General features: G+C 46.4%; 2 protein-coding genes and 1 long non-coding RNA gene across 4 annotated transcripts; 1 reads left to right on the top strand and 2 right to left on the bottom strand.

Moving 5' to 3' along the window:
• Positions 1-86: 86 nt before the first annotated feature.
• ZDHHC12 (zDHHC palmitoyltransferase 12) lies at positions 87-5,507 on the bottom strand. Its single transcript, XM_014873179.2, has 5 exons — positions 5,329-5,507; positions 4,852-4,988; positions 3,866-3,952; positions 2,574-2,740; positions 87-2,083 (listed from the first exon to the last, which is right to left on the bottom strand). Exons 1-5 carry the CDS (start codon positions 5,411-5,413, stop codon positions 1,774-1,776), a joined length of 786 nt encoding a protein of 261 aa, XP_014728665.1. The 5' UTR covers positions 5,414-5,507; the 3' UTR covers positions 87-1,773.
• On the top strand, positions 4,862-19,757 carry LOC148221433 (uncharacterized). Of its 2 annotated transcripts, none has more exons than XR_015808096.1 (6): positions 4,862-4,995; positions 5,909-6,087; positions 6,645-6,709; positions 12,685-15,173; positions 15,482-18,312; positions 18,842-19,757. It is a non-coding gene; the product is annotated as an uncharacterized LOC148221433 (long non-coding RNA). The 2 variants fall into 2 exon arrangements; XR_015808097.1 differs by lacking the exon at positions 18,842-19,757 and having other exon boundaries at positions 15,482-15,795; positions 17,407-17,518.
• Positions 7,573-22,732, bottom strand: ZER1 (zyg-11 related cell cycle regulator). The gene is made up of 15 exons (XM_014873180.2): positions 22,575-22,732; positions 21,576-21,726; positions 20,841-21,277; positions 19,751-19,927; positions 18,540-18,654; positions 17,910-18,056; positions 17,497-17,670; positions 16,723-16,938; positions 16,035-16,076; positions 15,586-15,705; positions 15,027-15,142; positions 14,725-14,913; positions 13,673-13,770; positions 13,295-13,397; positions 7,573-12,327 (listed from the first exon to the last, which is right to left on the bottom strand). Exons 1-15 carry the CDS (start codon positions 22,730-22,732, stop codon positions 12,270-12,272), a joined length of 2,301 nt encoding a protein of 766 aa, XP_014728666.1. The 3' UTR covers positions 7,573-12,269.
• Between the last annotated feature and the right edge of the window lie 877 nt (positions 22,733-23,609).

Raw genomic sequence — 23,609 nt, 5'->3', positions numbered from 1 at the left:
TTTTGTGGCTTTAGTTCAAGGCCACTGTGCAGTGGATTGTTAGCACAGATGAAACCTAGAATTTGGGTTCAAAGAGAGAGTCATAGTGAATTTAAAAATGCATATTTAATCTTTTATTTTATAAGTTAGGGTTGAGTAAAAAAAAAAGTAAATTAACACCCAGGTGTATTTTAAAGAAATACTAAAAAGAGCAAAACTGCTTTGAGCTGTTGTACCTGCTGGTAAACTTTCACTTGACTGATATTTCAAGAACCAGGAATTGCAATGTGACACATGATCCACACTTTAGCAGGTATCACAGCAACACAAGCAAACTGCAGAATCCTTCTGAATGGTGTAGCAGCTTTTCAAAAACAATCCTTAGTATTCTGATATTCCTCTGATAAAACTTCTACCCTGAACAAACCAGACTGTGCACAGATTACAAACTCTGGGGCTGGTAAAAAAAGGGATCTTTTGCTGCATTTAAATTGCTTTTGGACTGTCATGCTGTGTTAGTAACTACACTGTCTTTTCATGAGTTTTCATCAACTTTAAACCCTGAGTGCTTCTGAGTTGGTGCTAATTCCTGAGCCAAGACAATTAAGGCACAAGATAATTTTAACTAACATTTTGTTGTGGTGGTTTTTCTTGTTTCAACAGAAAAAGGTCAGGACTAAAATTCACACCACAGCCTTTTTTGTTTTAAAGCTAAGATCGGTCATCCCAAACTTCCTTTTAGTTCCCCATGGAAATCTGAAGTATGATCTTTTATTTCAATGGAAAACAGATCCTTTTGCTGCTGTCCTGAAAGCTGTCAGCATCTCTCATCTCAGTTAATCAACCAGGACCTGGCAGCTTTCCTCTTGCATTGCAATTGTATTTTATTAAAATGTCACTAGTTAGTTGAGGTAGTAGTAGTTTTACCAACAGTGTTACTTGAATTAGGCAGGAGGTACCCACCTCTGCTCCTGCTTCTCTCCCAAGCTACAGCAAAGGCCTGAGCACGACATTATCTACAGAGATAACTCAGTAGCCAAGGATTACTTTTCTGTCCAAATTCACTGACTTGATTCAAAACAGTGAATTGTTAGCAGCATCATCAACTTAAAAAGCCATGAGGAAGCTGTTCAGGGTATCAAAAAATACACGTTAATTGTCTCATAAGATTAATTTGGATGTCTTACAGCTCTTTCTCATGCACATTAACAGTATAAAGCCTTAAGCCTTTGTGGAAAGTATTAAGTTGAGGCATGTCAACAAAATAAAATTTGCTTTTGACTCTTTAAATATTTACTCAAATACTTCTCTTACATGCCTGATGCTACTGCCAAAAGGCACTGCAGTTCTCACAGTCAGAACTTGGCTGAAAAAAAGCCACAGGAATTACACTGATCCTGGCTGGTTTTATCTGTAATTGCTGCTGTTCCCTAGCAGCAAAAGGGAGGGAGACCTTGGAGAAGTGAACACGAATAGTAACACTAATCTTGCATTTCTTCTGGAGAGATGTGGATGCACTTAACAAAAATAAATAAATTTAGAGAAATACTTTGCTCAGTCTGGAGATCAGCTCTGCTGGCTTTACCCTTCCCAGAACTGGATTCTTGCCTTTAACAGTGTTATTTATATATAAAAAATAACACTGAATATCCCTGAAGTGTAATTTGCAGATGAACAGGTTGTGGAGCAGGTTGCATAGTCCATGATGCATTAAAGTTCAGTGCAAGAAAACAGCAGCCCTTGCATTAGCAAAGCTTTACCCAGCAGTCTGCCAGGTGTGTTGGCACACGAGGACTAGACAGGCTCACTGTTCTTGTGAAAATAGATGTTCTCCCATGCAGTGAGGTGGCGTGAACAGAAGAATCTCCAGAGATTGAGGATTATGCCTTGGTCAAAGGGGTTCTCCAGCTCGGAGTGCCGCAGGTAGGAGATGCGATGGTGTGACATGAACTCCCAGGTTGTGGTGTTGCATGAGATCAGGTACAGGTGGGAAACAAGCAGCAGCAGGACCACAATGGTGAATATGAATATCAGGAAGAAGGACACAAGGAGGAAAATGTTGTGCTGCAGCCACTCCCGGGATTGTTCAAAGTAGAGGCCTGACCTTTCAATTCAAACAGAAATAAATCTGCAGTTAAAGAAGCAGAACTAGTTTCATAAACTATGCAAACCAGATGACACATTTAAGTTTGATTCATAACTAATGAGCTGCTGATAATCCTCAACTAAAGAGAGTTAATATACTATGAAGAGACTGCACCACAGGGATTGGAATCTAGTTTAGAAGATGCTGTTTCCCCTGACAGCTGTGAGACACAGTCACCCTGGGTTAACTCCTCTCCTGAACAGCTGGAACCCTGTTGGAGTTTCCAGCACTTGAATGTGTAAACCATGTGTAAATGTGTTAGAGTGACAGAGTCAAAATCAACAATGAAACCTAAATTATCAGATTCTGCTCAAGATTAGGGGCTGCAGGATGCAAAAGAGGGTGAAGATCCAAAGCCAGTCCAGCCAGTGCTATGTTCCATGCCAGCCTGAGGAGCACCACAGCTTTCAGCAGTCTCAGAGGTCCAAATGCCATCTCCCAGCCTTACCAAGCAACATGGCCTCCCCATAGCAGAACCACAAGCTGCACACTCAAGTAGACAATGAAGAGGGGGTGATTCCTTTCTCCTACACAGTTCTCAAGCCAGGGGCAGTGATGGTCATAGCGCCGCACGCAGTGCTGGCACAGCTGGCAGTGCTTGGCTCGCATGGGTTGCTGCAAAACACAATCAGAAAAAGAAAAAACCCACTGGCTACAGCTCATGGCTGTCCCACTCCTGTTTGGTAGAAGAGAACATCATGCAAATCTGTCTTTCTCCACAATATTGTCCCTAAAACGCTTGTGAGACAACAGCACATCAACATTTCTAAGACAAATTAAAGGGATTGTGATTCTCCTGGTCAAGACTCAAATGGGTGGCATTCAAATCAAGTGACTCTCCCACACTCCTCCTATCCAGACATTTTCATTATTATCTACCTGTTATAGGAAGTCCAGTGTGCCAAGGAGGGAGAAAAGCCAATCAGTGTAGTCACGAAAGCATAAGCCAAGGTATTGAGGTGAAAAACTAGGACCACTACTACCAAATAGAGTGGGCAGGGATGCAGTGCTTTTTGGGAATGCATAGAGAAGTGCCTCCATGTGAGTACAAGGCACTTGCACAGAAAACAGCTCAATTACCAGGCACAGAGAAGGTGAAAGACCTGGCTGAGAAAAGGAGTGCTTCTTAGGATTTGTCCCCTGCAGTGTGTAAGTGCTTTCCCAGCTTTTCTTCTTGCAGTAAGCTCATTCCTCCTGGTCGATACACTTCAGGAATTTATGGGAGCTGGAGTAATGCTTAATTTCATTAAACTGATAAGGATCACCCTGAAAACAAGCCTTTCTAGGCTTTAGGTAGACTGTTTTAAGAGCTAATTTCATTATTGTAATTTCTCCTTCATGCTGTCTTTTGCTATTCAGGCCAAGGTTTTGTTGTTTTAAGGCCTCTGAACAAGTTCACAACAATGAGCAGTTCCCACGTTACACTCAGCTGCCTTTCTGAGTATCAAGGTATTTTCAAAATAACTTCTTTGACAGTAGTGCAAATCTGGCAGACATGGCAGTAAGAATGCAGAATACAATTTTCTTATGGCAAAAAAGAGATTCTTGTCTCTATAAGCCAGCAAGGACTTGTTTCAGCCTTGGAAAACTGGCCTGTGTCCATCACTACTACTTGTGTAGCTACATAGTCTGCCCAGCCTCCTCTGAGCAGGAATTACAGACCACCACCAGCTGCTGAAGAACAAGACAAGCTTTCAAATCACTCATCCCTTCCTCTTCCAGCACGTCCTGGATCCCCACCTTCACCAGGCAGTAACCACAGCGCCGTAGCTTAACGTCACCTGGAATCTGAGGGATCACCACACCTTGTCCTTTATCTTCACCTTCCTACAAAAAAGAGAAAGGGAGGTACTGAAGAAGGTTCTTGGACTGCTGTCTAGGCATGACTGAGCTGTCTTGCTGCATCCTTTTACTTAACAATTATACAGTGCTTGTTATCTCTGTCATTCCTTAGAATTCCTACAGAGGCTGCAGACAGTTATGGTAGAGTGAGAGAGAACAGGTTACTGTAACCCTCCAAAGAATGTTTGCACAGAGGCAGAAATAACTGGACAAGATACACTCTGGGACAAAAACAAAGTTAGACTTCACTTCTAAACATAATGTCTTTTCAGTATGAGCAGTGCTAATTAGTCACACACAGCCAACACTGACATTAATGATGGATGACTAAGACTGATACTGCTTTTGTCCTACACAGTCTATAAGGCAGTGAACCTTGAGCAGACTAGCAGTAACTGAAACTTTGCATCTCAATTTATTTTACTGTAACTCGTTTGAGGATGTGTCCTCTGAGAGGGCAACAAATCCATAAAGAATTCAATAAGTAGAGCTGCAGAGAGCACTGTCTGCCAAGCCTACCTTTCAGTTCGGGGCTTTTTTTGCACTTGTACCACTTAGCAGTGGTTATTGTAAAATAGGTCACATATACATTCCACAAGGCACTGCAGCCTCTGCTCTAGGAGAGGACTTGGGCTCAAATGGTACAGGTACGTACCAGGGCAGTGTGGTATGAAAGGCACTTTTAAAGCCTGTAAACCCTATTGCTGTCACGAAATACCATTGTGAAACAGTCTGTTCTCATCTCCAATGGTCTGTACATGTGTCCTTCATGCCAGCACAACAGAAACTCTTTCAGATTGTTCTTACCTACCAGCGTGGAAAAAGTAGAAAAGCCTATAGACTTTACAGCTGCTCCACTTTGTTCTATTCATGAAGGGATTTACCTTTACTTCCTCTTCAGGCTTAACAAAACCCGGATCCATGAGGGACACCTTGAAGTACAGCAGGATCGAGCATAAAACCAGCAAAACGAAGATCAGCGGCTGAAGCAGCTCCCCACGCTCCTCTTGCTTTTGCAGATCTGAAAGGTACCCAGAAAAGACAGAGCAGCAGCTCCTTGTGAAGCGTCCGGGATTTTTCTCTCTGGCCTCAGCAAAGGGGTCACGAATCTACGAAGAGGAAACGGGGAGTGACCAGGCGGAGAGAGGGCGCGGGGCGAGAGAGGAGAGGCTGAGAAGGGGCTCCCCAGGCCCCGCCTTCCCTCGGGGCACCCACCCGGGCGACCACTGCCCGTGTCCCGCAAGGGCCACACGGCCCGGCCGTGATCCCCGTCCCCCGCCTGCCCCTGGGGGCGGAGCGGCCCCGGCCCGGCCCCGGCCCCGGCCCCCCCCCCCCCCCCCCTCCCCGCGGCCCGGCCTCACCCGTGCGGTGCAGGAGGAGCCCGAGCGCCAGGGCCGCGCTGAGGGCCGTGTGTGCCGCCCGCACCCAGCGCCCGCCGGGGCCCATGGCCCCCCGGCTTCACCGGCTCCGGGGCTCCGCCGGCCCGGAAGGCCTCAGGGCAGCGCCGGGCGGGACACGGGCAGCGCCCCGAGGCGGGGCCAGGGTGGCCCAGCCCTGCGGGGGAGGCTCCGCTGGGATGTTGGGCTCCTTCCATTGCCCGTGTTCTGCTGCTTCGGGCTCGGCACGTACCGTGTGCCAGGGTCACCGGCCTCCTTTAGTCCCCCACACCGCCTCGGCGTTGTTGTGTCCTGCGAGACCTTTCCTCAAGGAACGTGTTTTCCCTGCGCCTGTCCTGCCGCCCTCGCCCCGGGCTGGGCAGACTGGGCAGACCCTCCGTTCAGCGGGGCAGGCACTGCTGGGTGCACAGAGCTGTGGCAGGGTCTGGCAGTGATGGGTCGGGCTGCAGGTGACGTTCAAAGGCTCCTCGAGGTGATTCCCGAGGTGCTGCACCGTGTTAACCCTGCTCTCCCCTACGTGGTTATCCCATGTGTTGGTTTCCAGCCCCCGGGAAGAAGCGCAGAGAGGCTGGAAGCAGCTACACGGCCCCATTAACCAAACAGAGCCTGGAGAATGCCTGACATAACTCGAGGAAAGATTTATCTGGTTGAGATGTCTGCAGTCAAGAGGCTCCTGGCTGGATGAGGTCATTGAACTCCTCCGAGGGCTGCCGAGGGAAGCAGGTGTGTATAGACCCTTCCTAGCTGGAACAGACACCTAAAAGCAATTGAATTGTACCTGAGATGCATTTTTGTCTCTTGCTAACAATAACAAAAAACACCGAGGTGACTAGAGCACATATATATTTACACTTTGAGTGTCTAAGGGAGATAAATGTCATCACAGATCTGTAGGTTCCAAAATCAGTGCTTTCTCTTTAAACTCCTTTTCAGTTTTAACATAGATAAATCTTGCTGCTTTTGTTACCTTCTTTCCCAATAAAAATTTGGAAAGAAATATCATATTCTTTATAAATTTACCCTCCAGATCATATTCTTTATAAATTTACCCTCCAGCATCTGACAAATAGTGGATTCCTTGGTATTGTTTGCCCACAAATTGATTATGTTAGTCTCTTCACATGAGTCAGTGGCCACCTGCTGATGCCAGGAAAGCACCTGGTTGTGTGGGTCACTTAAATGGTTTACCTGAGACAGCTGGGTTGAAATGTTAACAAAAATTGTCGACTACATTTCCAGCGATCATTCAACCCCCTTTTTTTTTTTTTTTAAAATTCTAGGTAAATGCAAAGCCTACAGCTCTCTTCCCTCAGACACCTCAGGCTGTATTGGTGCTTGGACAAAGGTGAGTAATGTCTATCCTTCTTCACAGAGGTGTAAATTTTAAAGCCTAATGAAAGCAATTTCAGTAATAACATTATCCACTTGAAAGTTGAAACATTTTGATATTCTAGAATAATCTGTCCTAAGGAATGTATTCTCATTCTCTTTGTGATTAAAATAATTTGGTGTATGTTACTCTGTTTATCTTCTCCTTTGAAACCTGTCTTGCAGAGATCAGAGCTTATCTCTTGTCTCAAAGGTTTAAGCTTCAGTGACTGGTTGAAATTAGGCACAGTTACAGAAGGTCTCTACTAGTAAGTTTCTGAGTGGAGATTCTTGGTTCCTATGGCATTCCAGCTTGGAAGGCTAAGGTATCTGTCTGTACTCTTACAACATGGCATGTTTTCAGAGGCACTTCAGTTTCATACAAAAACTCCTCCCAGCCTGTTCACCTTGCTTCTTTACAGATTCCACAGTGACCACTGAATTAATTGAGCCCTTCCAGGACCAGGTTTTAAGAAGAAAGTCAGGCTAGCCTTAAAGCAGATTGGCCTTTCTTAAGTGTGCAGATCCTGCCCCTTACAAAGCCCAGGCTGTGGAGTGTGAGCAGCAGATACATTACAGAGTTCAGAGCAATCTGGACACTCAAATATTGTCCTAATTTTTTTTCTCCTTTCACACAACTTCCTAACAATGCTCTTGTCCTCCACGGTTTTCTTCTGTTGACAAGCATTATTGTGTCTTTTGGAGTGATGAAAGGCAAAGGCACTGAATGGTATCATCAACGTGTGGCAGTTCCTTTCATTTTTAATTAAATATATGACAGCCAATGGACCAGTAATGTACCTAAATAAACCACATTCATAGAACAAAGGAACAAGACACTCTTGAGCACTAGGTTTAATACACAGCGGGTATCCAACGGATACAACAGAAAAGTTAATTCATTCAGAATTGTAAGGAAGCAACAGTTGTGCATTTTCATTTTTTTTGCTCAGGTTCACCAGGTACAAACATCTGAACCAGGCCTTAGCATCAGGCAGGTCCATGGACAGAGTAAAAGGAGACGCTTGCTCATTATAACTGAGGGTATTTTCATTGCAAAACAAGGAAATACATATTTAGTTAGCTTAAAAACTTTTTTTAAAACAAGAGTTACAGAGAGAATCAGACAATTATATGAAATCAAAACAGTCTGCTAAAGCAGAAGTGTTTCAGTTCAGCAAAGTATCTCCCTCATTCCTCAAGTGCTCTCTTCTCCTTCAGCCCCCATTTTGCTTTTTATCTATTCCTGATGACTGTTGCCCTCTGTGCTTCATACACATACATGGTTGTCGTGGAGACCAGCTGTTCCCCTACTTTTAATTCTCTTTTTCCAGCACAAGCTGTCCTCTAACACCTGAGCTGTGGCAGACTCCTCCCTTAACAGTCTCAAGGAAATCTCTTTTCTATGGATAGTGCCTGACTGCAGTGCCCTCTAGCTCTTGCCCTACTGGTAATTAATTGCCTTCTTCAGGTAATGAGAGTGAATTGACTCACAGCTCCAAGACTTTTCTTCCCACTCATCTTTTGCAGAGACCAGAGTGACAGCAACAGGAGCCCAGCCAAGGTGACAAACTGGGTAGAATTCAGTGCTGAAGAGAATCATTTCAGTAGGAAGGTGCAGGGAAACAGCAGCCATGGTGCAGATTAATTATCTGCAGTGTTCTGATTGCCACAAATATCAGTGCTAAACTTTCTTGGCTTGGTCTAGATGAGAAAGTCTGGTGCTTCTGGGTGTTAAACATCATCCAAGTAGATGCCAATCCTTATGAGCAATTCCTCCCACAGATCTTGTAAAATGGAAGCACTGGTGGGAAGTTGCTCACCAATTTGCTCTTATCTGCTCCAGAGAATATGGACACCTGGCACTGCTGGGTCACTGACAAGGGCCACTGGGGCACCCTCCAGCCAGGAAGGAAACCACACACAGTTCAGGTAGAGGGTTCCTTTGTTGGCACAGTCTCTGCAGGGAGCGGAGCTACTGAGTCGTGTTCGTGCTCTGCTTGCCAAGCTTTGGAATCTTAAAGGAAATATAGTAGTGAAAACATGAAGAGTCTGACTGGGCCAACAACTACTGAGCACAAGGAGCCCCTCTCCAATATCCTTCCACACTATGAACTTCTCTCCAGCTGGATTTTCTTTTGAAGAATGGAACCCCGTTCTGGTTTTCTGAGCAGAGTTGGTCACTGACTGTAGAATTTTGTGTGGAGCTGAAGTTTCATGGCTTGTTCCTTTGATGCAGCAAAGCTGGAAGGCCTGAGAGGCATCCCTGGAGCAGTCAAGCATTTCAGGGTATACAACTTCCCCTTTTACATTAAACCTTCATAAAAAATCTGCTACTTTGCCCTCCTTTCCTTTGCAGAACATTGATGTGATGTCTGCAGGCAACCCTCCTGTTCTGTCCTCAGCTCTGGATCTATGGCACTAGTTAAATCCTTGCCATCAAAAAACGTTTGCAGGTCATGCATTATGTTTGTTTCAGTTAGAGAAACTAAGGCCCAAACTTATTTCAGACTTCCAATTAGAGGAATTGTTGGATTGTGCTCTGGTGCTCAGAGGATACTTTTCCCTCTTTCCTCCTTACTGAAGGGAAAATGTTACTTTTCAGCTCACAAAATCTTGAAGACACTGAAGCTTGTAGGCAAAGCTCATGTTACTCTAACAGGGGTGTTATTCCTTTGAATGCTGTCTTAGGCATTTACCTTGCTGGTGGCCTGACTCAAAATCTTACGTGAGGCTTTCTGAACAGCCCAGTTAAGAGTTCCCTCTTTCCCCTGGGACTGCTGACAGATTTCAGCAAGCTGAGCTTTCCTGACAGTCTGGCCTGGTTCCATTCATCTCCTTATTGCTGGGAAATCTTTTTATCCTGGTTCAGGCTGAGGCACAGCTTGCTGAGGGTCTGTGAGCAGTGAGGACAGAGGTTATCTTTACAGTGTGAAACAGCTTTGATGCAGTGTACATCTTGTTAGTTTGGGATGCTGCAGGTGAGACTCCAGTAAATGCTCAATTTGCGGAAGCACTGGTTTGGAAAACTCAAACCTTTGAGGTCTCAAGGCAGATAAAACCAAGCCATTGGTTGTTATTAGCCTTGATGTAGTTGTGCCAAAATCTCAGAGTAGAGCCCAACTGCTTGGCTTGGATTGCAGTGAGAGGCTGGGATCTGCTCCAGCTGAGATGGGAGGTCCTCAGTTCCACTGTCTCCCCAGTGTGGCAGCTGCTTTCTGGAGACAAAGCTTTCTGATACCTCACATCTGTCACGTGTTCCTTTCTGCTCTACTCCCACCTTGCCAACACAGTCAGAATCTTGAGTGCTTTTTGTCAATTGGTTCAAGATTTTAGTGGGAGGAGCTTTCATTACATAGGCACTGGAAAGGAAGCAGACGTGGTGGATGGCACTTCCATGTGAAACAACTTCCCAAGGACAGGAGCACTAAATGGGGAATTAAAGAACAAAGCCTGACTCCCCTAACAACCAAGGCTGTATTTGCAGCCCCTCTTAGTTCTGCATCTGCATTAGCAAATGTTACACAGAAAACACATCTTGAAATAAGTTTCCCCATCTCAAAGCTCATCGGGACACAAATTGTTGGGAAACAGGAATAAGAGAAAAATACATTTCAAATAACCGCAAAAAAGTATAATTTGTCAAGTTTTGCAAATCTTATGAAAACAATTTAAAAGTGACACAAAAATATATATATGTTTGAAAAATACTTAAAAGAAAAAAGTACAGATCTCACAATACCAAAACAAATGACATATGGTTAAAAATTAAAAAAAAAAGACACTGAATAACACCGTATTGGCAGTAAACCTCTCCAGGCAGTTGTGTTCTGTCAGTTAAAGTGTCAGTTTGTGGATCAAGGATCTGTCTCTAACGTGCTCACAAGGACAACGTGAACTCTGAGCATTAGCAGAACCTCATAGCAGCGACTCAAATCCAAGAGCAAAGTGTACAAGGGAAGAGAGCAGCGAGTTACTGTGCTCTGAGGCCTGAAATGTCCCAGCCTGCATGGCATGGGCTCATCTTCCTTCTGTCAAGTTCAACATCTTTTCTGAATCCCTTCTAAGGGAAGATTTGTGAATTGTCAAAGAAGTGTGATGAGCAGTGGGCTATGACATGGACAACTGTGCTGCTGAGTGCCTGGCTGTGAGGCAAACCTTGGCCTTCAGCTTCTTGAGCCTTTACAGGTCTGGAGTGTTACAGGTGACGACCAGTTTAGTGGGACTCCCTTCTCACCTGTGTCACACAGACTGGAGTAATGCTGCTGATGGGACTGGGACTGCACTGCTAAGTGCTTCTGGGAGTCAGAGAGGAATAAGGCCTTCTGCTTCTGAGAAAAAAAGGGAAGATTTTGGGGTGGAAGAAAGGTGCTATTGCCTGGGATTGCCCTTTACGGGGTGCCTGGAGACTCCCCACCTCCAATTCCAGCAGTTGTGCTGCAGTGAGCTTCCTGTGAAGGGAGATTATGATGCTACTGAGCACAGCTTGTGATGACACAGACTGAGGGAGGGCAGAACAGGGACTTGCATGAGGGGGTACAGCTGCCCTGGACTAGGGCCTAGCAGAGGGAAATACTCTGTTTAGCTTTGTAGCCCTTCCCTACAAAACAGAACACAACTAAAAAAAGGTGGTAAAAGACTGGAATGAAGATGTGTAGCCCTTTGTGAACAAACCTTGTGCCTTGTTGCACAGGCTCCCTTTGAGAGAGCAGCTCTGTGTAGTCAAGAACATAGAACTGGTTCTACTGGTCATCCCTGACCTTCTGAGGCTGGGTGGGCTGGCAAATCTTACTGTAGTGCCAATGGGGACAAAACAGACCTCCTGACTTTACTGGGAATGTCTTATTTCCAAATGACCCACATAGAATTAGCAGTGCTTCCATTAATGTGAGTCTTCTATTAAAAAGCCCTTAAGGGAGTGAAATAGCTTGAAAGGTTTTATCTAGTTTCTCCATTTATAAGTCTCACTAAAACATCAGTTCTTTTGGTCTATTTCTCTGGCATTGTGTTCCCCAGCCTCTCTAACCAAACAAATAATTCATCACTGCCTGTCACCCCACTGAGCAGCCAGTGCTGATTCAGAACTGGTGTTCTTGCAGACATCACAGGACCTCATGCAGTACAGCAAAAGGGAATTGTCTAAAAAGTGGGAAATAAACATGTCACACTAGTGATCACACAACTAGGTCTTCAAGCTCATGGTCATTTGAGGCTCTCTGTGTGGTCTAAAATAAAAAGGTTAAAAGATACATAATGTAATTGTCTTTGTTTTTTGTTTTCTTTTTATACAGAAATCATACACACAGAACTTCAACCTGAAACTTCATAACAAAAAAGTCCACTAAGTTAAGGAAAGCATTTTGTTGTGCAAAAAGTCCCTCCCCCCTCCCCTATTCACCTTCATCTACTGAGGGTCTCACACACACACATAAAGTTTCCTTCCAACGGGCGAGTTGGTAAGAAAGAGTCCTCCCTATGTACAGTGAGTTAGAGAGAAGCTGGATACAGTGCTGGCAAGAGGCATTGAGTGATTGCCTCTATCTGGAAGTGTCCATGTTCTCCTCCTTAAAGTTACTGCAGTGCTCTATAACTTTCCTATGGATAAAACAAGGACAAGGAGAGAGGGTTTAGTTTAAAGCTTATTGCATCTCAGCTGTGGGACAGTAAGGTAAGAACTGTCCCAGAGTTGATTCCTGTGTAACTGTGTCCTGTTTGTATCTGAGACACAAACTGTGTCAAAACCACTGAACTCCACAAAAGCAGCTCCCAACTTGAAATGTCAAGTTATGGCAGTGCATATCCAGATCCAGTTGTGACCATTCATTCATTACCCCCATACCCAAAACCTCAGATGCCTTTAAATCCCATCAGGAAATACATGAATACAAATGTTTGTCCTTCACTGTGCTGTCACCATCTCACACTGTGTGTAACTGTGACTGTCTCCTGCAGGCTCCAGTCCCCTCCAGCATTTAGCAACTCTTCAGCTGCGGGAACACCTGCTGCCCACTCACCAGGTATGTATTCCCAGATCTCTACCTCTCTCTTCTATTCATCTTGCAGGTATGAAATTACAGCTCTCACTTTGCCAGTGATCAGAAACTGCAGCTGGCTTTTACAACTGAAAGGATGACTCCAAAGAAAGGTGTTAATGCAAGGGTGATGGCCTCTACCTTCTGAAAAATGCTCTCATTTCAGCTGTGCAGCTGGCAGTTCAGTGACAGGCCAGTATGATTCTGAAGACAGGTAGCCCACCCAAGTACAGGTACAAGTCATAATTGGAGACTACTGGCCTAAGAACTGCAATTAGCCATGTGGCTCCCTTGCTCAACAAGCCAATCTACAACCCAGTTGCCTGGCAGTGACTGTGTGTACTGCCCACCTATAAACATCTCTAGTCTTCTGTTCTCATCCTCTTTTTCCTCTGCTTCTCCTGTGTTCAATTCATACCTCTGATACACATCACTACAGGCCTTGCTTTGGTAGCCTCACTTTAAGTGGAAGAATTAAAAACTGAACTAAGGCTAAACTGAGAGTTTGTGATGGTGCACTGGTGTCCTACCGGGCCATCTCCTTGGTCTCTTGTCGTGCTGAGGCCATTTTAATCATGTCCTTCAGGAGAGGAATCCCACCTTCTTTGATCAGCAGTGGGCAGTACTTGTCAGCTGCAGAGAAAAGAATAAATCAAGTCCTTGTGAACCCTCACAGCAGTGGTACAAAAGGTGGCAGGAGGAGAAGGATCAAAGCAGTGAAGGAATTTCCTACACACTAAGTCTAATTAGCTTTATTTGGCTGTGCTGCCTGGACATTCCTGCATCACTCAAAGAAGGTTTTGTCTACCTAAAAAGTTTATCTCAGAAGACTTTTTCTGCTGACAGCCTCAGGTCCACCCCCTCAACTTCTACAGTGCAGGGAATATGATTTCAAAGAGAGAACTTACGGTAGACAGAGACCAGGTTATAGAGTGCCCAGGTGGCCCAGTGCTGGCTGACTGGGGAGATCCCTTGTGGAAGAAGTCGAAGGATTGGTTCAAATGACCTGCACAGAAATATTACAGACGTTGTTAAAAATCCAAGAGCTACTTCTTTCAGCACCTTTGCCACTCACAGCAATACAAACTCTACTCATAGATACCACAGCAGTAAATCCATTGGCACGTCAAAGATTCTGGCACCAAGGCTAAGTCAGTGTCCCAGGGCAGTGCTGGCCCCACCACTTCAGCACAAACACACAGCCCAGAGAAAGAGCTGCAATGAAGACAACTAAGCCCAGGAACTGATTTCCATCCTTCATTAGGCCTTTCCTCACAAGAGTTGAAATCCAGCAGCACTGATCAGTTTAAGGAGGGGCAAAGCCAAACTACACCCAGGGAAAGCTGGATGCACACGTGCAAGGGTTGTGTGTTTCTTGACAATACTGTACTGTCTATACTGTAAACAGGCACTGGAATGCCAGTTCTGGATCCCTGCCAAGCACTAAGGGAATTCTGAGTACGTGATACCCTCTTACAGGAAGGGGTTGAGGGGGTTCCAGCAGTATTGACCCTTGAAGGGATTTCTGGTAACTGTGTCTAAATATGCCCCAGAGAAGAGTGAAAGCATTTGCTTTTGGGAAGCAAACAGACTTAAAAGGACAGACTGCAAAGGGCAGCAGTATCACAGGAAAATGCTTAGGCAGTCCCAGACAGACCATGGTTTTCCTGAACTACTCAATTTCAGCAGAAACATGCAGGAGAAATTCTGCTGGGCTGCCAGACTTCTCCCATAGAAATTGTCAGGTAAGGTGTCTAATTCCAGCATCTTATGTAAAATGTTTCAAGGGAAGATGTAAAACCCTCACTGAAGAATATGCCCCTGAGGATGTTTCTCCTTCACTCTGAACAGAGCCTCCATGCTAGGCTCTCTCTCTTCCTTTCTTGGTGTTTCCTTCCTGTGACAATCCTGTGACAATCCTGGCTCCCATGTGAGTGGGCCAATCTTTTCCATTCCTCACCTGTAATTGATATTTCTCCTGGAGTTGATATCCCAGCTCTGGATGGCTGCCCACATCCTCTTCACAACTTCCTCTCTGTGAGGCTCACAGATCCCCCAGGCCTCTGGGCCATCAAACATGATATGGGAGAGCACTCCACAGGCATTGTAGGACACCTCAATCCCATCAGCTTTGCTCTCCAGCAGGTTGCTGCCAAGAGAGAAGAGATCACTTAGAGCTGCTGATACAGTAAAGGTTCACAAGTCTCCAGGTGGTTCAGGAGGAGAGATCAGAGCCCATCTGGTCACCAGCCAGGCACTCACCTGAACACACTGATGAACTGGGAGGTCATGAGCTGCGGGCGGAGCTCCTTCACTTCTGCCACATTGCCCAGGAGACCCAGCATGTTACGGTGCAGCTCCTGTTTCTCTGGGAACTCCTGGCCAGGCAAGGAACAGGATTATACACAGGTAGGACTCTGGTGATGCTCAGAATAAGCAACCCTGGGAAAAGGCTGTACAGCACATCTAGAAAAGCTCAGTATTTTTGTGTAGTCAGCAATGGCTCCTTAGCAGGTGCCAAATGGTGCTAAAGGTATGTGTGAAAAGGGAGGATCAACACCAGGCCCACAGTTCACTGCTGCTTGAGGGGGCTCAGCAAAGATGGGCAAAAGGGGAAGATGTGCTCACTCTTAAGTGTTGCTGTTCTACTGGCTGGGTGGAATGATGTGAGAAAAATGACTTGGACAAGCTTTTACTTTCCTGTTTGTGAAATGTAGGAAGTAATGCCTGGAGAAGAGAAGAGCCAGGGATCCTGCCCAGGCACCTGCATCTCCCCTGCTCCTGTCAGCAAGCATCTCTCCACAGACAACCAGACACTTACTTTCAAGCACTCCAAGAACAGCTTCATGCCACTGTAGTTAAGGAACATCTCGCAGTTATCTGGGGTCTCATCAGTGATGTTCCAGAGGGCACTCCAGGAGAACTCCATCACCTGATCACACTATAGGGAAAGGGACAGAATCAGAGCTTTGCTAAAGCAGGAGCCTGGTGCAAACCCATGACCATGGCATCAACCTAGATGACTTCAGAGGTAAGAAAACCTTGTTGTTCACTTCAACTTCTCAGTAAGTGGGTTTTTTGTTTAATATTTTTGCCTCTCTGTCACATTCCCCTGCCTCACCCCAGGACAGGAAATTCTGTAGCGTCAGCTGAGATGTCTTGTGTTTGTTAGAGAAGCTGAGCTGGCACTCTGGGCTGATCTTAGCCATGCCTAAGTCAGACTGAAGAGAAAATACTCTATGTATATGGTTCTTTTGGGGAAACACTCACCGTTTTATCAGCCAACTTCTTCTGAATCAACTTTAACATGGTCTGTGGGCAAAGAAACGGGAAGAGTGAGAAACAGTTCAAAAATAATGGAGCTAAAACTTAACCAGCCCTGCAGTATTACAGCAGTTATGGCCAATTTTGATCTTTTGCAGAGAACCTACTTGATACATCTTTCTCTAAACCAGTGGGACTGGGTCATGCTCCAAGTTGCAAGTATTCACAGAGCTGAACTATGCCACAGTCGCTGAGCTGTTGAGTTTGCAGTTGACTCAGTTTTGAGCTGTATGACAAGGTCTGGGATGTGGCATAACTGTGCCAAAGCAACAGCATTTGCAGTTCTTGGAAAAGGTGGGGGATATGGGTTGAGTTGGGAAATTGATGCAAACTTGGGGAGAAGCAGGAGACAGTCACAACAAGGTGGTACCAGATCTGGAAATAACCCAGTGTGGTGAGGTCAGGTGTTAGGTTACAGTGCCTTCCTGCCCTCACACCAGCCTGTCTCTGAGATCATAACTCCCAGTGTTGGTAAGCAAGTAAAGGGGTAGGTTCCAGGAAAGGTCAGCAGGGACTGGTTCCCTCCTGTGATACTGCAAGGTTGGATCATGGCTGGAGACATTTGATGGACAGCTGTAAGGGAACTGTCCTAGCCTGGGTTATGGATAGGTAGACACCTTGGGATCATACCAACCATGACAAACCCCATCTTGCCCACAGCTTCTTTGTGGTCGTTGTCCACCTGGCAGACCAGGGCATTGCAGAGGTGCACAGCGATGCGCTGGATGGACTCGTCCTGCCTGCTCTGGTTGAGAATGTTCAGCAGCAGCTCGTTCACTCGGCGGTACTGGAACTCCAGCTCCTCGGGAATGCTGAAGTTACACAGTGTCAGGCAGCAGTTCCGCTGTACCTGGGTCAAAAGGAAGCAGCAAACGCTGAGCCAAGTGGCTACAAAAGCACAGACCCCACCATCTCATGGTTCCTTGCTGCTTGGTACTGAAAGCATCTTCTTGCCTGACTACAACTACTGAGGTTTTAACCTCTGATGGAGGCTCCATGCTGTCACTCCAGTCTCACAAGGCCACCCAATTATCCAGGGCCTATTGCTTTCCAAGCCAGTTCCTCACTGCCTGTTGGCTCTCTACACAGCTGACTTCCAGTACAGAGATCTGTTTCCTTCCCTTGACTCAGCATCCCCTTTACCCACAGCCATTCCACCCCACAGTCAGGGTGTCTGTGTGGTATCTGCGTGTCACATACACCCTTTGACCATTGTTCATGGATAAAAAGGAGCACCCTGCATGTAATCCCCACTGCTGAGTGGAGACCAGGAGCAGACCTGGGCAGTAACTCCTCTGCTTTGTTTAACTCCCTGCAGGCAGAGGAAACCCAAATGCTGACACCAGGCTAAAGAACTGATACAGGGAAAGAGGACTGTGGGAACCAAAGATGCCTGGGCTGCTCTTACTGTGACCTCCTGGTAGGACTCCATGCCATTCAGCACCACCTGGATGACCTGGCGCCGCAGCTTCACGCTCTGCTCCATGCGGTACTCGGAGTTGGTCAGGTAGAACAGCGCGGCGCTGCCCGTCACCTGGATGTTTTTGTCATCCTTGTGGCACTTGAGGGCTGTGATCACCAGCTGCAGAGAAGCAACACGGAGCTTCAGTGCCACAGACTTGCTGCTAATTCTTGGAGTGACTTAGACGCCTGCAAGGAATGTGTGGCCCAGGCATTGCAGGAACGTGCTTAGGAAATGAAGGTACCCAGTTCCACTGCGCTACTGGAACTTTCTCTGGAATGGCCTGATAGAGTGTCCCAGGGTGGAAAAAAAGACTGGGAGTGTAAAATTCCCCTTGTCAGGGTGAGGCCAAGGCTTACCTGGAGGGCTCTCAGCAGCTGGCTGCAGCGCTCGATGCGGGCAATGTCGAAAAGCAGGTTGATGGCCCGGGAAGTGATTTCTGGCCGGTGCTCAGTGTAAGCCTCGATAGCATTCAGGACTTGCTCTTCGTTCTTGTCTCCACTCACCTGGCATGGAAGAGCAAAAGGAATCAGGGGAGAAATTATGAAGGAGGAAAACCAACATGAGAAGGAAACTCTGAAAGGTCAAAGGGTATACCTCCCCTCTGCCCTGACAGTAGATTCAACCCAGGATAAGACAGAGGTTGAGTCAGTTTTCAGTCCAAAGGGCTGAGAAAGGGCACCTTTGGGGCAGGAGGGTGCTATTCAAAAGTAGGACTCCTACTGTCTTAAATTTTTTTCTGCAGTCACAGACATCCTTCAGGTAAGATGATTTCTCCATGCTTTTCTCCAAGGGGCATGTTTTTCAACCCTTATAAAAACTATGTGGGGTACAGGTCTTGCTTTCTGGCAGTTTTCTTGCATTACGAAGTAGTTATTGAAAGGTCAGAGCTCAGTTGTCACACCCAAGACCCAAAGAACTCCACTCTACTGGCAGCCAGTGTTCTCATGTTCAAGTTCCTACTGCCAATATTCCTGTAGCCTCCTTACCTTGTAGGCTGGAATATGGGTCAGGCGGCAGAGGGATGTTTCAAAAAGGCCCAAGAACTGCAGTGGTCGTTTCAGACCCCGGAAAGGAGCAATGCTGCTCTTTGCTGGCTCAATGCTGGGGTGAAAAAACAAGACATTTCTCATGTTGGTACCATGTTCCTTCAGGTGTCTCCTGCCACAGAGATGGCTGTGAGCTCTCCATTCACTCTGACTGTACTTCTTCATGCCCAGAGTGGTAAAAGCTGCACTTCATTTTATACCAGGAAGCTGCTTATGAACATAACTCTAAATATTCATCCCAGGTGATCCTGAATGAAAGGTGAACGTGCTGAATGGAACCAGCAGTAAAAATTACTGTAGAGACAAGATGCAGCTTTCCCAGGTAAAATTTGTCTTGGAAATTCACTAGTTGGGGTGAAAATTTCCTCTTAAAGGGCTGTGGATTTCACTCATCCAATGTATTTGTAATGTGATAGACATGTTAAGTCTGCTTCTATGAGCATGAAAGAAGACTGTTTTTGCTGCCATGTTCCTTATTGACCAAGAGCCAGTGCATTTTCACTAGCTCTGGTGAAAAGAAGCCAGTACTGTCTCACTTCTTTGCTTCTGTTCAGCAAATGCTTAATAGGAGGGCAGAGCTCTTGGCTGGTGTGGAGAACCAGACCTCTAGGTATGCCTCTACTGAGGGGCACCAGCATTTCCAAGGGTTGATCTGCCCAGTATCCAGGTCAAATCTGAAAATAGGCCTTTGGATTCCAAGCTCTTAAAACACTCAGTCCTCCTATGAATGCTGACGTATTGACTCAGTGTATAAATGTTCTGTCAGAAGAGCCTGGATTTCCACAAGGGTAAGAGTGTTTTGTGTGGGAAATGTGTAAAGGGCTTTGGAGTCCTTTCAGAAAAAAATCCTGCAGGAGAGCCCTGGGAGAATGTGTGTGGAAAAAAACTGAAATACTTCAGATATACATGGCAGGCAGATGGGAATGAATTCTTTATTACTCTTACAAGTCCTTACATGTGTTGCATACAGCAATTGCAGCTGATTCTCACACCAGTCTCTACTGTCAAGAGAACCTGGCAAGAGTTGTATCCTCCTTTTTAGTACTGACTAGGCCTACAGAATTTGGGAACTGAGAAGAGAGAACTGTTCTTAATTCATCTTTGACTGACCTACCCATCCAAGCAGACCTCAGTAGTTGCTGTTCCCTTACCTTGTCTGGCCCATCTTCTCCTCCATGCTGGGGATAGTGCAGTTCTCCAGCATGGTGTGCCCTGAGATGTCGAGCGAAGTGAGGTTCACCAGGTTTTCCACAAACAAGTTTAAAACCCGCCGGGTCAGCTTGAACTTGTAATAACTGGACAGATGGTCTCGGGAGATATCCAGGTGCCTGCAAGTGATAGAGAGCATCTCACAGCCTGGAAAGCATTAGCTGGGGCTTCTGCCTCCCTACCAGGGCCAAGTGTGATTATTATTTATCATTATTTCCTTCCCAAGATACGGGAATGTGGTTCTGTAGGCTCTGGCAGCAGCAGCTGGCCCTGTGTCTAACCAAAGCACACAGGTATCTGGTAGAGGGCTACTTGGAATGGACCACAGTGAATCATCTAGCCATACATCACAAAGGAAATTGCTCCAGGCTCAGAAACTGCCTTTTCTAGACTCCATCATAGCAGCCACCTGAGCATTTCTGCCTGGAGATTAAGATGCACCAGAGGATCTGTGCGTCCCCAGAAATGTATCTTGCCTCATCCCACAAATTAAGTTACCCAGGTTTTTGTCTGCTTCCCCAATCTTAAAATTTTCCCACCCCGGGCTATTACATTATCCTGATTTCTTTCAGGTATTTAAATGCTTAAGCTTTGAGGAAATCTTGCCACTAAGGGAGCAATAGGACAAACTGACCAACCATTGCGTGCAGGTAGGGCTCCTTACAGGACAGAGAGAGACTTTGCTGGCTCCTACCTAAGAGTGGAGCCAACAACTCACTCAAAAAAGTGTCTTCTACCTGTTGCACACCAAGTGGGGATGATGGGGTCACATTTGTGTTGTTTTTTGTTTTTCCAATGGGAAGTTTCTGCTAAGTGGTGTCTTCCTACAAGCAAAATTCAGGCTGGCTTTAGACATGTCAGATATGTACAGCAATGAGTAGATATGTACAATGAGTGAGCCTGTTCACAGGAAGGTTTATAAGCTGAACCCAGCAGTGGGTGCCTCTCTGATAGCAGGAAAGAAGACCATTCCTGAAAGATCTTTCCCTATCAGCTGGAGAAGGACAAAGAGGGAAGAACAGATCTGCTGACCTGAGCTTGCGAAGCTGTGCGATCACTTGGATGTGCTCCTCTGAAAGGTCCATGTTGTAAAGCACTAAGGAAACCAGACTGTCCTTCCACTGGGTCAGGAATCCTACATCATTCAGCTGGATCCCAGACAAGTCGAGAGCTGCAAGGGAGGCCAAGGGCCGCAGCAGCGTCTCCACGTTTACCCCCTCGATCAGGCGGCCCAGGTTCAGGATGCGCAGGCGGCTGAAGCCTTCAAAAGTGAAGTCCTTGACCAAGACCTGGCGAGTGGGGTTCACCAGGCAGTCGTCCTCACAGCCCCCGGGGTTCTCCTCCTCGTAGAAGATATTGCAGCAGCCAAAGAGGCTCAGCGAGATCAGTGTGTGGCTGAAGCTTACCAAGGTTTGCAGGCTCTTGGCTGTCAGCTTCTCACAGTTAGTCAGGTAGAGCTCAATAAGATCCTGAAAAAAGGGAAATCAAGGATAGATTAGAGATATTTCACAGATAAAGTGCTCACTCTGTTTGCCCTACACCTCCCACTGGGATAGTCTGAAACCATGCATCACCCAACTTGACCAGTGTCCTTTGCCACTCCCAGCAGTGGCTTTGGGAGCTGAGAAGGGAGAAGCTCAGGTTAGTCCAAAGAAAGCTTGGGCAGTGAAGGACGGAGCCTTGGGAATCTCTGGGCGTATGGAATTCTAGCTGGTGCTTGTGCAGCAATGCTGCTATGTGATGTGGCAGCTGTCAGTGCAACCCCACCTGCTTCCTGATGGCCTCCAGGTCCTGGTCCTGCACAATGTGTTCCCGCAGGTGGATCCGAGCTAGCCTGGTGCTCCGAGGGTCTGAGAAGAGGGTGAAGAAGCTTTCATGGGGTTCAAAGATGCTGTCTGTCTTCACCAGCTCCACGTACCTGTGTGGGGCAATGGTGTTAGCACAGCACAGGCTCAGCCACAGCCCTGGCACCTGCACTGGTAACAAGGAAGTGTGACAGAGTTGTGAGCACACACAATCCCCTCCACACCCACCCCCCCATATCACCTAAATCAGCCTTTGGGGCAAAGGAGCTCACCCGCCTCTTCTGGCACAGAACCAACGATCCCATGGAAAATCTTGGGCGAAATTTGTGCAAGACTTTCTGTGTATGTGTGTGCGAGCAAACTGGATTCTGGCAAGCACAGACTCCAGGATTTGTTCCCTAGCTGTTTAAATTTAGTAATTTGATTTTTTTCATTTTTCATAAAATTAGCTGGCCAAATTCTCTGCCAGACTTTGTGGGCACAAGTTCAGCCAAGAGAGACTGTGACAGCCAAATTACATAAAGCCCTGGAAACAGGTTGCTTTATAAAACTATGGGAGCAGCAGCCTTAAAATTTAACATCTGTTAGCACTTTGCACTCTTATTTCTCTGTTTGGGCAGTGTTGTAATGCTTCAGTGATAGGAAACGGGAAGGCTTCCTTGCTGCTCACTGACATTCTAGGAAGAAGCAGTGCCTGTTTCACTCTGGGTTTACTCTTCACTTCCCTTTTCACAGCATTTTGTTGAGCTCTAACTTGGAAAGGGTGATTACCAAAAAAATTGGAATGATAGCAGTACAAAAAGGAACACTTCCTTCTGAAGTTCATGCAAACCCCTATTTGCCAATATGATCAACTGGGAAAACCCAGCCCTATGAACTCTTTCCCCTAATTCTTTTTGGAGAACTATACTCCCCCTTCTGTGAGCTCCCAGCTCCTTCCCAAACCAGGCCTGGAACATACTCGTTGACAAGTTTGTCACAGATCTCGCTTGGCAGGAAGATGTCGGGATGGAGCCGGAGCGTTTCGTTGTCCAGGAGGTAGCACAGAGTCCCCTCCAGGTTGCGAAGGCAGTAATCGGTGCACAGGGTCATCAGCGACTCAGGACTGTCAGATGCCATCTTGAGGGAAATTATGGGAAGGGGAAAAGCAGAAGGAAGCTTTTGATGCAGGAGAGCCTTCCCTCAGATGAAGTCCTGGGATGAATTTATGGGGCCATCAGGACAGCTATAAGCAGAGAAAGGCAAAATGATGCATTGAGAAAGTGCAAGTGTCCCACAAAGCTGTTACACCAGCAGGATGCTCGTTGTATTTACAGCCCAGCACTTGCTGACCTCGAAAGGACCCACAGCAGTTTGGCCTTTCTGGCAGTGTGCCCTTAACTCCTCGGTATTCCCACTCCAAGGGGATACTGTGGGAACCAGTTAGTGTGCTGTGCTTGGAAATGAGGCTACACAGCAAAATGTTTCCTCATTGCAGGGTTATCTGGCTGACAAAGGCCCTCGGAAAGGGAAGTGGTAGAAGCCACGTTGCTTGGTTTCCTTCAAGGTGGCTTGGATAAACCAGCAGAACATTTACTGTCAGCATAATCCACAGTGGGATCTGTGGCCCTGCATCTCCAGCCTGTCATTCTCTTTACCAACATTCCAAGTCAAGTGTCATTTTTGAGCTTGGTGTTTCTGTGTAGTGCCAAGCCAGAAGCTTCATACAAGTCCTTGAACTAGAGCATGAAGTGGATCAGAAGCAGAGGGAAACACACAGACTGGTCTGGGATCCCTCTGAGTGCAATGTAAGGCAAGGATTGTGATTCTGCCTGACACCTCTACATCCAGCTCACCCTCACCATCCCAAATCTTTCACAAAGAGCGACTAAACAGGAAAAAGGCAAGGTGTTTTTGCCCTTCTTCATTTTTGGAACAGGATAAAGGATGGATGAGGCAGACAACTGGGGGAAGCTATCCCTGTCTGTTTTCTGATTTCAAATTACTTGACTGCTCT

The sequence above is a fragment of the Sturnus vulgaris genome, chromosome 22 (genome assembly GCF_052056855.1).
Source record: "Sturnus vulgaris isolate bStuVul1 chromosome 22, bStuVul1.hap1, whole genome shotgun sequence".
Classification (NCBI taxonomy): Eukaryota; Metazoa; Chordata; class Aves; order Passeriformes; family Sturnidae; genus Sturnus; species Sturnus vulgaris.
Note: the sequence above shows the minus strand (reverse complement) of the source record. Positions and strands in the feature narration are given on the sequence as shown.